This window comes from Pelodiscus sinensis, chromosome 3 (assembly GCF_052426305.1).
Source record: "Pelodiscus sinensis isolate ZL-2025 chromosome 3, ASM5242630v1, whole genome shotgun sequence".
In the NCBI taxonomy this organism is placed as follows: domain Eukaryota; kingdom Metazoa; phylum Chordata; order Testudines; family Trionychidae; genus Pelodiscus; species Pelodiscus sinensis.
Genome location: NC_143054.1, coordinates 92,788,439 through 92,801,391, shown reverse-complemented (window position 1 = coordinate 92,801,391; position 12,953 = coordinate 92,788,439). Strand labels below are relative to the sequence as shown.

The following is a 12,953-nucleotide window of genomic DNA, read 5'->3' as shown; positions in this document are numbered from 1 at the left end:
TTTCTTTCGATGGCGGTAAACCTCATTTCACGAGGAAGAACGCCTTCTTTCGAAAGTTCCTCTTTCGAAAGAAGGCGTTCTTCAATGTAAAGAGGCCGTCTTCGAAAGAGAGCATCCAGACTCGCTGGGTGCTCTCTTTCGAAAAAGCGGATTTCTCTTTCGAAAGATCCGCCTGCAGTCTAGACGCGATCTTTCGAAAGAGCCTCTTTCGAAAGAAGCCTGCAGTCTAGACATAGCCTAGCTGGGCTTCACGCTAGCCTGAATGGGGGTGAGCCCTCAGGGGAAACAGAAGGAAAAGGAGTTGGGATCAGCCTCAGTAACACATGGACGGGACAGCTCCCCCACTTTCAAAAAGTGGGAGGGCCCTGGTCTCCTGGCTCTTCCCCTCCTCCCCAGTTCCAGGTGCCACTGCTGTGAACTGCCAAGCCTAGGGGTGCCAGGGCTCAGGCTTGACACACAGTGAACACAGTTTTTCATACAGTGTTCCAAAGGCTTGGGGGAAACAAGGTAGTGGCTTCTGCCCCTTAGATAGCAGATGGGGTCAGACTGTCATGCTTCCTCCTCAGGGGAGCCGACAGCCCCACCGGCCCTTGGCAAGGTGAGGGAGAGCCTAGCTCTGTGCTTCTGGAAGGCATTGGAGAGGCAGAAGGGACAGAGCAGGGGCAGCCAGCCCTCCGTGCCTTTTCACTGCCTTCATAGAAGCCAATAGCACTGATTTCACCGGGAGCAGGATCAGACCAGTGGTGCTGGAATTAGGGGTGCTGCTGCACTCTTATCTTGAAGCAGTAATAACAAACACCAAATACAGGCTTTCTGTGCTTTTGTTAGCAGCACCTACACAATACAAATTGTTCCAGCATCCCTGGCTCAGACTTTAACTCATATAAACATAAGACATTTTTAACAATATAGCTGTTTCTAGCAGTGACAGAACAATTTAAACCTTTAAATATCTGTTCCTTGCCTGTAAGAAATGTTGATATATTAAAGAATGGATTTATTGTGCCAAAAAGAAACAAATAGTAGAGCAAATAGAAATTCAGGACAGGAAGATTTAGATACAATTAATGAGCTAGAATTATTGGAAGTGAAGTGACAGAAAAAGAGACACTACCTGGGCACAGTAGTTACTCAAAATAAAAAGGAGAAACTGCACATGTATTCAGCAGCTGCACTTTTAAGCAAAACATACAATTTAACATTAAATTTATTAGTAATGTTTTGTTTGATTCTAGTGTACTGTAAACATTGATTTGTCACGTATTTAACTGTACATAGTACACACTATGTTTTTTAACATGTCAATGATATTTTTTAAAATACTGGTTCACATCTTCATCTAGTGTCTATTCTGGTAGCTTCATTGGACCAACAAAGCTATCTAGCTGTTCTGATTTACATCAGTGGAGGATACGGCTCATTGTTATGAAATGTGATTTGTATAGGGCCAGATTCTTACATACCTTAGTTATTGATCTTGATGTACCTCCTCAATAAGATACCTATGAGCATGAATAAAGGTATCCAGAATCTGACTCATAGGAAATAAAAGACTACTAGTCATAAATACACACCTGAGTTTGCTCAGAACACTCACTCTTCAGATTTGTATGTAACATTCTGGAGATGTGCACTCACACGTAATTATGCATTCCTTTCTCATTTAGATGGAATTGTAGCAGTTCTCAAACTGTGTTGGGGCCCCAAAGTGGGTCATGATTCCATTGTAATGGGCTGGCTAGCACTGGAGTTAGATTTGTTGGGGCCAGGGGCTAAAGTCCTTAGGCTTTGGATTTGCCCCCCCCTACTTGGGGTGGTGCAGCTCAGGCGTTGGTTCTTGTCAGAAGGGGATCATGGTGCAATGAAGGTTGAGAACCCCTGAATTAAAGAGTGATCATTTATAGCTACATTGTTCTTTTAGGTAGGAGGCCAAAGAAGGAGGGTTCTCAGCAGGCCTGGCTGTGAACTGATGCAACATAACTCTCCCCTGGAGTGTCTTCCTGCAATTATACCATTGTATTACAAAATATTATTTTTGGGACAAGCCTTGATGAGGCTGCCAGCTGTGCAGTGAGCAGCCTCAAAGGAAGATAAGTTTGGACTTTGTGCATATTTCATGTCTGGGCTGCAAGGGAATTGAGCACTGGGGATACAGTAACCTCATGTTGCTCTCTAGAAAACACTTCCTCTGCACTGCATTTATTACATGGCCTGTGTTATGCAAAGCCACTGGAATTGGATCCAGCCACCCTTGGTACAGAGAGCTGGCCAAACTAAATTTTAGCCCGTGACATTGTGACCTGGCACACAAAGATGCAACACCATCCAAATTTGGTCCTAACCTCCCCTGTGCTCAGATGGAGGGTTGGTTGAACCAAATAGTGGTATAACCTGATGGAGCGGGAGTCTGTTTTTGTAGAATGGAGTGCAGGAGAGTCTGCTGAGAACTTTACTTCTGGTGGCACCGACTTATGGATTCTATGGGTAAGAGAGATGGAAGACTCTTCAGCCATGGGAGACCCAAGGTCTCTGCGGGAGGAAGATGTGGGAAATGAATAAGGAGTAGATTGAGGTCCTGGCTGAGGGAAGGCAAGAGCTGGAATTTGCCTCCTCCTCCAAAGAAATATCTAAACTGGTGCCACTGGAAGGACCAAAAGACTTCAAAAGAAATAAAATCCAGCTGACCTCTCCTCAAAGAGAGTGTCCATAACCATTAACAAGTGTGGTAGGGAATATTAGGGCTTTAAATTTTAGAGACCGTGTCCTGCTACCCCAGGGAAAGAAATGTAATTTAAAAATCATAGAGCTGTGATGTAAAGTTAGTGTTGAGGTTAATAGATCTCCAAGCAGGGAATTAACATGTATTGATTTTACTGCTTGGTATTCTCTTGAGGTGATTCATTTTTTTCTGTCTCATTTTCTAATGCTTAATTGAAGTGTAATACATACATTTTAAAAGATCTCCCACTCCAGTTTGGGGTTAAAGGATACTTCCAATAAAGTGTTACTGACTTTAATCCTTTGGGATGTGTTTTGGGTTAGTACCATTAATTTCCTTTCTTCCTAGCTTAGATGATATTATTTTGTTTATAAGCATGAGTGTGGAGAGAGAAAAAACAGAGAGCAGTCAGTATCAATTCTAGGCACTTTTGGTGGCTTAATTCCATATTAACAAGTCCAGTGAACACAAAGTGTTTGCCCTTCTGATCTCCAGGAATTAGTTTATTCCTTGCAGTGTATTATTTGGTATACTTTCACTGATAAGAGATGCAGCCAGTTGAAAATGAATTGCAAATGTAGAAATGTATGTGAAGAAAATTGTGGCTATGTTCTCTGCACTTCTGTATCCGAGAACTGCATTCAGGGAATGCATTGAAAACAAACCTTTGAGTAGGGTCTTTCAACCATTTCTGTACCCACCTTGTAGTAATTCCCTCTAGACCACACTCTCCTTATGAGAAAGTCATGCGGAACTGTGTCAAAAGCTTTACAAAAATCAAGATATATCACATTGATTGCTTCCCTTGTCCAGTAGCCCAGTAACCCTGTCAAAAGATATTAAGTTGGTTTGGCATGATTTGTTCTTCACAAATAATATGACATGAAGAAAGAAGAGGAACAGAGAAGAAGTGAAAATGGTCAAAAATGAGATAATTCTGAAGAATGGAGGGTCAGATACATATGGTGAACAACAGAAACAGGTGACAAAAGAGGGATCACGTCATGATTACCTGTTGTGTTCCCTACCTCTGTGGCATCTGGTATTGGCCACTGTTGGCAGACAGGATACTGGGCTAGATGGACCTTTGGTCTGACTCAGTATGGCTGTTTTTATGTTCTTATGACTCCAATGTCACCTCCTTACAGTTATTTTATAATTTGTTTATTTGTTACTTAGGTCCAATAAACAATATGCTTCCAAAGCATGGACAAGAAAAGGAACCGGAGAAGCACGTCTATGAATATTTGGATGAAAATGTAATTGAAAATGTAAGGAAAAAGTTCCAAGACACCACAGTTCATAATAAAACATACCTCCTGAAAAAGAGGGAAGGTGAGTGTCATGCCATCACTTACGAATGTAAACAAATGCATGCCACTGTTTTCAGGTCTAAGGGCAGTCTTCATTCTTCATGAGCCTGGGAGTTCTCTGTGAGTGTGAAAGTCTGCATAGTATCATTTTCTGAGGAAAGTGGGCAGAGCAGGGGAGAAACTAGGAGTACCATTATGACTCTCTGTCACTATTTAGAATTACACATTTTTAAATAGACACCGGGTCATTGGAGGTGGGTGCAAATTTTTTTTGCATGATAGTTTTGTTCACTAAAAAGCACAGTTTCTGTTGACCAATCATATTTATAGATGAAACACAGAGTCACTGAATGGTTTTGGATGAAAAATGTCTGTCCAGGGGTGGTGCTGCTGCAGTTGCCTCTTTTAGAGAAGAATGCCCTTAGCACTGGGATATAGGGCAGTGTGATCTGAGTGCCTGCACTGCAACAAAGTGTGCAATTTGCAGCTGGTATAGATGTACCCTCACTAGCTTTTAATCTAGCTAACTGGCCAGACAGAGCATTAAGGATGTGGCTATGTGGGCTAGCAATGTATGTTGTATACCGGGGAGGGGAACAGAGGCAGCCAGCTTTGTATAGCTTGCACTGAAGCTCTTGCTGTCACATTCACACTGATTTGTATAGCAAATGTCTACAGCAATATCTGCACAAGCTACAACCCTGCCACGATGCTGACGTGGCCATACCCCCTCTCTGATTGCAATGGTTCCATTTTGTGTGAAGTATTTGTATAGTCATTAGCCCAAAGGCAGAGCATGCCAGTGTCTCTAGAACTTGGTATTCCAAACACTCAGCTGGGAGGGGAGAGATCCACGTTCAAGTCCCTATGCCAGTAACTGTTTAATCACTAATACAAAGTGGAACAGCTTCAATGGAACATACTGAGAGACCTGTTCCAGAATATTCCCTAGCCCAGTGCACTCTCCTGTGGTGTAGGAGCTCCAAGTTCAGCTCCTTTCTGCAGATTAGGCACAGGGGGGAATTGAACTTGGGTGTCCTCATAGCCCAGGTGTGACTAACTCTTAATCACTAAAGTTATGTCTACATAGCAGCTTGGAGGTGTGTGATTCCCGGCTAGGATAGACAGCCACATGCTAGCTCTGCTCAGCATAGTGCAATCTGGCTGTAGTGTGACTGTGGTAGCACAGGTGGGGGCTTAGGCTAGCCACCCTAGTGCAATCCTGCCTGTTACTCTCCACCTCCTCCTAGGGTAACTACTTGGACAGCTGCCATTGCCAGGCTGCCATTTTTAGCACCCTATGTGGAACAGAGCTAGCATGTCTATCAACCCAAGCCAGGAACCACGTTTCCCAGCTGTTGCATAGACCAGTGTTTCTCAACTTTATAAAAAAAAAGTACCCCTTTAAAAAAATAAATACCCTCAGCCCCCCCATCTAACTCAATGCACCCATCCCTCCCCCAGAGCCAGGCACCCCCAGCCTCCCTGCTCTAACCCAATGTGCCTCCCCTCTCCCAGAGCCAGGCACCGAACATATGGTAACCCTACCTTTGAAGTGTCTGCTCCCACTGCCTGGCTCTGCCTTGGCAGCTTGTCTGCAGGGAGCAAGTGGCCTGCCAGTGCCGAGCTTGCTGCATGGGGCTGTGTGCTCCCACCTCAGCCCAGTGCCCCCCTAGCATGGTACCTGGAGACAACTGCTCCCCTTCACTATGCCACTGATGTGTGTGTGTGTGGGGGGGGTGCCTCTGGAAAAAAGCTTATTGTGCTGCTTTACCACCTTTTAGCTGCTCTCTGCAGTGCCATGGGGAAGGTTCAGCAGCCATCCCCGCTGGAGCACCCCGAGAAGGCTGCCAGAGAGGAAACAAACTAGGAGAGGCAGATGTGGACGTGATTTTTTTTTCTCCCCATCCAAACCCACCCCCCAACTTGGAACTGCCCTGGGTCTCACCGGAACTGCTACCACCAGAGCTGGGGTGCACACGCAGAGCATCTGTTAACATCCGGGTGCGCGGCTCTGAACATTCAATTTGACAGGCATGTACCTACATCTCTTCCCTGATCCCCTTTTCAGGGAAAAATCCTGGACATTTTTTGCCAAATTTCACTTGTACGCATACCACTGGTTGAGAAACACTGGCATAGACATATTCTAAAGGACTAATGATTATCAGGGAACTAGCTGTTTTGTGACTCTAGCCCTTCATGTACTTTGCTTTTTATTTAAAAAACGCCCAAAGACACAAAGTTTCATTCAATCCCAAATTAAAATTTTTGTCAACTTTTGTAATTCTCTGAAATTGTCCAGCGCTTTTGGTTTCAGTTGAACTTTAACAAGTTGTTGTTCCATTTTTTTTAGAACTGCTAGTGAAACAAAAACCAGCATATACTATCTGTAATCTGTAACTTAGCTTTGTGAAAAAGGTCCACTTTTAGATACTCATTCTCTTTTGCACGAAGGCTACTTTTTGCTGCTCTGGTTGTGTGAAAGGAACTTAAAGTGGGAGTAAATAAGAATCTGGTTCTTATTGTTTAATAACCTAAATGTAGCACAAATTGAACTTAATGTTGTTAATTATGGGTGGAGCTAGTGGAAAAGGTGACTGAGGTCCTCAGCTTCCCCATACTCTAATAATACGTTTTTTCCCCTCTGTAGGGTTTCCCTCCTAATCTCTTTCCCCACAAACCTCCCTCTTAACTAAGTGTAGGGTTCAAAGACTAATTTTCAGTGAGGATCCAAGGTGCTGAAATTTCTCTAACCTCAGTATGCCTGGGGAGGTGAAAAGGATGCACTAGAAGAGATTATACATCTTATAGCTAATGTTGTATGTGGCAGCTTGTATCAATTCCCATGTCTCAAGCATGGGTTCTAGTCCTCTGCAAGCAGCACAACTATGTGGCACACCTGTAGATCCTGTTCTTCCACTTCTCACTTGAGGCCAGTGTTCACAGAATCAAATCCTCTTCTCCCTCTGTGCAGACATTGTGGAGTTTATAGCATCAGATCATGTTTTATTCTATCTCCAAACTATGGTTTCCAGGTGTCTGGTATTGAACCGGACAGCCCATTATTTTCGTCTCCTCTCCGGTAAAAAAATTTCAGAAAATACTGGACATCTAAAATATCCGGTACTTTCTGATTTTTTTTTTTTCCTGGCCAGGAGGCAAAAATCCTGGGCTGTCTGGGTCAATATGGAGGCAGCCTGGCAACCCTATTGCTTACTGGGGAGCTGTCCAGTTCAGCGCAGGGAGGCAAGATGGCGGGCGACCACCTGCAGCCTGTTAGGGCCCAAAAGCCTCACTACGTGGTTTTTAAAGGGGCCACAGTGGGGTTTTCTTTGTTTGTTTGTTTTGCTTAACTTCTCTTGGGGTTCTTTTTTGTTGTTGGGTATTTTTTCTGAAACCATCTGGCAACCCTACTCCAAACCTGATTCCTCTAGTGCAACTTGCAGGCTGGATACGGCCTACTGTGGTTCTATGTGTGGCCTGCAAGATGATTTATTTAGGTGCAGCATTGCTAGAGTCTACTGGTTTCCAGCCATGTAGCTTTTTCCCTACCATTATTACTGAAGTGACACACACATAAAGGAAGGACATGTGAAGTGAGGTGCGTGCTGATTGCACACAACATTGACTGTGAGCTCCTTCTGTATCCAATCAAAGTGCTGCTGCAGTTCAATTGTCATGTCCCATAAATTCTAGCTATGCAATTGCAGTTAGCAAAACTACCTTATTCTGGGAGACCATCTTGGATATGACAGACTGAGGTGAAGTAGGGCCACTCATGTGGCCCACTCATTGGCCTCAGTTGCCCATTGTTGCTGTAGGAGGGCCAGCAGCAGTGGTTCTTTAGCCTGTCTTCTCTTCCCTTTCATCAAAAGACCATTAACTGAGATGAGGCATTTCTAATTCAGATGGAGACAGCTCCCAGTGTATATGCTAAGACAGAAATGTTCATGGGGCATGAGAAAAGGAGAGCCAGGAAGCAGCAAGAACAGAGGGATTTGAGTCCACTGCATCCCCAGCAGCCATAGCAGATCACACCCAGATGAGTAGGAAAAAAACCAGACAGCTGTCAGAGAAGGAAAAGGGGAGAAAGATGGGTTAGTCCAGATTTGCACTAGCCAGGGAATTTGTACTCTCTGCCCAGCTAACCAGAATGAGTTCAGTAATGATTCTGGCTTTCATGGCTGTCCTGTCATCTAGATAGGGGACTAACTGGACACTGTAAGCAATGGTTACACTAGGAAAGAAAAACTTTTCATTTGATTTCTTACCCACGGGGAGCCAGGCAGAATGCAGTTTTAAGAGACAACATCTGCCTGAAGGCTCAGACTCTAATTATGCCATTTACTCTTGAGGCATCAGATCCTTCAAGCCTTTATACACATGCCCTTTAAACTCCTTGTCAACAGAGAAAAGGCTGCACTTTATTAGTCCTCTTGGTTGAAGGCTTTAGCAGAACATACAAGGAAAGACCTTTGCTGTCTCTAGGGAGATTGCTATCAGAGTCTTGGATTAATGAAACAGACCCAGAAATTATCTTACTCGGTGGCTGAGAGATCATTAGATAGCCAAAGGACATGTTGATTTTCTTCTAATCTTTTGGTCAGGACATTCAGAAATCCTCCATTAGGGTTTTTCTTCTGCCAAGATTCTCTGTGTGCACATTCATGTGTGCATTGGGAAATGTGGATTTAATTGGTGCATGTAAATCAAAGCTTTGGTGAGTGCAAAAGCAAACATGGAAGACTTATAGGAAGCCATAATTGCAGGGATAAATTAAGTCTGCTTTTTAAAAAGTCCCATAATGTCAGTTCAATGGGCCAGTCAAAAGAGAGATGAACTTGCTACTTTGGCCCGTATTAAAAACATCTCTTTAAGTTTAGTAAGGGGCAGGAATCAAAGGTCTCATGCCAAAGTTTTAATGTTGATTACACCACCAGGCTACTTCCAATTAATTTACCCCCATTCATTTTCTTCCTTTCAATTATTTAAACCTAGACAATGATCAAGCTGAAATTCATTGATGTAAATTACATTATAATAAAATTATTCAAAAATGTTTTAAGATGCTAAAAATAAAAGCAAACTCCAATAATTTAACTCTCATTTCAGCTTCTGCCCCCAAAGGGGAGCAGATTTTAAATAAGTGTGTATAATACTGTATTTAGTCGTGCACAGAGATGCCAGCTGAGATCCAAGCTCCATTGTGCCAGGAACTAAAAGAATCAGTCCCTGCCCCAAAGAACATACAATCCAGACAGACAAGATAAAGAGAGAGGCAAAGAGAGTTGCCCGAAGCCACTGAAAGATCTTCACTGCCAGGCCTGTGCATTGTCTCTTAGACTATATTGCATTTCTGTCTTTTATACTACTAACAGATTTTCCTCTGGGCTTTCATAGCCTTTTGCTTTTTACACACAAAGCAAAGACTCTCGTTCACTGTGGGGTAACTATTCCTTTTGTTTCTTTACTGAATGTGAAGCATGTGACAAAGGGCAAACTTTTCAGACTCCAGTATCTTAAAATCAGGCATTTAAATCCATATTTAGGCATTCAGACTCCTGCTTAAGTCATTGGGTGTTGTGGGTTCCCAGCATTTTTTAAAGGTCCCATTGCTTTTATTTAGGTTATTAAATTATGGATTTTGGTGCCTACATTTGAACTACATTACCCACATTTGAGAACTTTTGCCATTTGATATTTTCTCTGCTGTCTGATAGGATGGCTGAAGCTTTTAAATGAGATAACAATGTAAGCTGAACATATGAGCATCAGTGAATGGGGAGTGCAGGGGCGGCCCATCCATATAGGCGAACTAGGTGGTTGCCTAGGTTGCCAAGTTAAATGGGGCGCCAAATGGTGGCGCAATATTGTTGAGGGGTTTGGAGGTGGGGGCGCCGATTGCATGGTTCACCTAGGGCGCCAGTTGCTGGCAGCTAGTCTAGGGCCACCCATGGGGGAGTGATTGGGGTAATTGCACAGGAGTTGGAGAGACCCAGGTGCAGTTTTCTGGTTTACCCCAGACTTTCTAAGTGACGTACACAAGTTGCTTTGCCTCTGTTTCTCAATTCCTCAGCTCTAAAGAGAGGATGATAATGTAGTCCTGTCTCGGGCATTTTGATAACAAATGCAGTAAAGATTGTGTGTACATCACTAAATGCTCCTGTATTTACACCCATGTAATAATTTTTGCACCAAGATTTGCCTTGTGAGATATCATTTGAAAATGAATAATTCACTGATCATTAACATTCTTGTGGGATATATGTACAAAATGGGTTTTAAGAGTTATGGATGTATGCTGGAATATAACCAAAGTGAGTGTAAGCCAGGTATATTGTAGGAGTTGTTAAACAGATCTATGGTAAAAAAAAGAAAAAAAGTGTAGAAGTCTGAGGGATAGCCATGTTATTCTGTAACTTTAAAAAAAGCTGAAAAAATGAGTGGTCCTGTAGCACGTTAGAGACTAAAACCAACTATTGATAGTACCATGAGTTTCGTGGGCACAACTCCTTTAGAATTTGTTTTCACCTCAATTTACATGTGAGAAGTATACAGACTCATCAAGTTAACAAGAGTTAGAGTTAAACTTTACTTTAATAAATGGGGGAGAAGACAGCATGTTGTCTATACTAAGGATGTTAAAATTCAGTTAATTGACTAGTTGACTAGTTGATATGCACTTCTGCACTATGCGGAACTCCGCATAAAGCCTGGGGCCAGTGGAAGACCCATTGACTCCAGGCTGCAAGTGGCAAATGCACAAGAGTCCCCAACAGGGGCTCTTGTGCATTTCAAAACTTTGGAGCCCGGGGTCAGCGGGGGACTCAGAGTTAGTCCCTCACTGACCCCAGGCTCCATGCTATGCTTCATGCCACTAGGAGCCCAGGGTCAGCTGGGGAATCCCCAGCTGACCCAGGGAAATGCCTTGGGGAGCCCGGATCAGTTGGGGAGTCCCCTGTTGACCCCGGGCTCCACAGCAATTACCCTTTTAAAACGCCACCTCTGCATGATTCAAAGCGGCAGCCATGGAGCCTGGGGTCAGCAGGAGACTCCACAGCTGACCCTGGGCTCCACAGCTGCCCCTTTGAATTGTGCAGAGGCGGCGTTTTAAAGGGGCAGCCCGCCACACAGCTGATCTGTGGCCGCCGTGGGGTTTCAAAGTAGCAGCACTGCTGTGTTGCACTGACACTTAGAAGTACCCCTCACCTCCCCCTTTGCTGCCTCTATTTCATAGAGGAAGCGGGGGAGGGGGGGATATCAATTAGTCAAAAGACTTTCCAACAAGCAAATGCTTATCAGATAGTTGACTAGTCTTTAACATCCTAAGTCTACACCCAGTAGATGAGAAAAGCTTGGCCTGAGTTTTATTTTTCAGAACCCACCTCAAAGGATAGCTGGTCTATAAGGTGATGGGGACTAGAGGGTGCTGAACTGGTGTCAGTTTCAGTGTGAAAAGTATTTATTAACACTATAGAGGAAAGTATGAATACTCGCATGTTTTAAAGTATGTAGCCAAACAACAGAAGAAGGAGCAGTTCCCACTCTGACAGGCAGGGGGACAGCTATCTACCTGTCTTCTATGTAAATTAAGCATGGTGCAATCAAAACTATGGAAGCCCTGTTTACATTCAGGGGGATGGGAACCCCACAGGAAGGGAAGAACAGTATGAAGTCAACCTGCCTCTTGAAACAAGTTCATTGAACTTTGGAAGGTATAAGTAAGCACAGAAGCAGTCTCTAGCAGTGACATCCATCACAAGAGAGATATGAGGAAATAGAGCTCTTGCAAGCTGAGAAAGATGGATCCTTCAACAAAGAGAAGTTAAAATATTTGGATCTGAATATAGATGAGAAACCCTGCTAAAGTAAAGCTCTTACAGCTATGAAGACAAGGAAAGCCAGCATTTTTCACTTTTGTGGAAAGTCCTGAAAGAGAGAATGTCAACCATGCTTGGGGAAAAATAATGACTTGTGAGAGAAGCCATCATGAGCAAAGCATGTATCTTGATAGATTAAATTTTAGACTTTTAGAAGCAAGCATATTTTTATTTGTTTTAGTTGTAATTCTTTCTATCTTCATTTCTTACACTTGAACTCACTTAATCCTATAGATATTTTGTTAACACATTTAATATCATATTTACCACGAACCAACTCAATGTTGTCTTTAAACAGAATGGTGTATTTACCCCAGTTAAGATAATAAGCTGTGATGTATTTTGTTGATTTAGAGGAACAAACAAACCATGTAATTTCTCTGATTTGTCCAGGAGGGGTCTGGACAGTGCAAAACACAACTTTAGGAAAGTCTGGAACTTGGAGTTTGATAATAATAACCAGAAAATAATAACCAAGGCTGGTGGAAGCCCGAGTAGAACTGTAGACAGGCTGCTGGGGTTAGAACTGCTCAGCTAGGGTACAGGGTCACTCAGAATGTGACCAGCATGCTGGTAAATTAGTATCCAGGCAGCCACAACAGCAAAGCATTGCAAGGTACCCAAGCTTACAAACACACTACTCTGTGGTCTGGGCTCTGACATCTCTGGATGTGAGAGTGGGACACTCAGGCACTACTAATGGGGTCACATCTAGCAAATAAAAATGGACGGACAAATAGGTGAAGTGACTTGGTTCACATCATGCAATTGGCCAGTGGCAGAGCAGAGAATGGTGAAATCTTGGCTTTGTTGAAATGAATGAGGGTTTTGTCATTGACTCCAACAGAACCAAGATTTTATTCAAGATCTGGTGATTCCCTCTCCTTTGTTTTAACCAACAGCTCACTCTGTAGTTTCCCCTCTGCAAGAGTGGAATTTGTATTGTACTGAGGTCAGTAGAAGTGACAGGGTTTTCTCCTTAGTAACTGATCTGCTCCCTATCTGTTTTAAGCTACATAGCAAATGGCAGTAGCTGAA

At 43.3% G+C, this 12,953-nt stretch overlaps 1 protein-coding gene across 1 annotated transcript in view; it reads left to right on the top strand.

Annotated features, from left to right (window-relative positions):
* THEMIS (thymocyte selection associated) overlaps positions 1-12,953 on the top strand; it is a 112,833-nt gene that overhangs the window by 95,688 nt on the left and 4,192 nt on the right. The window contains exon 6 of the mRNA XM_006139427.5: positions 3,899-4,054. Coding sequence (XP_006139489.1) covers positions 3,899-4,054 — 156 coding nt within the window. The remainder of the gene's footprint in view (positions 1-3,898; positions 4,055-12,953) is intronic.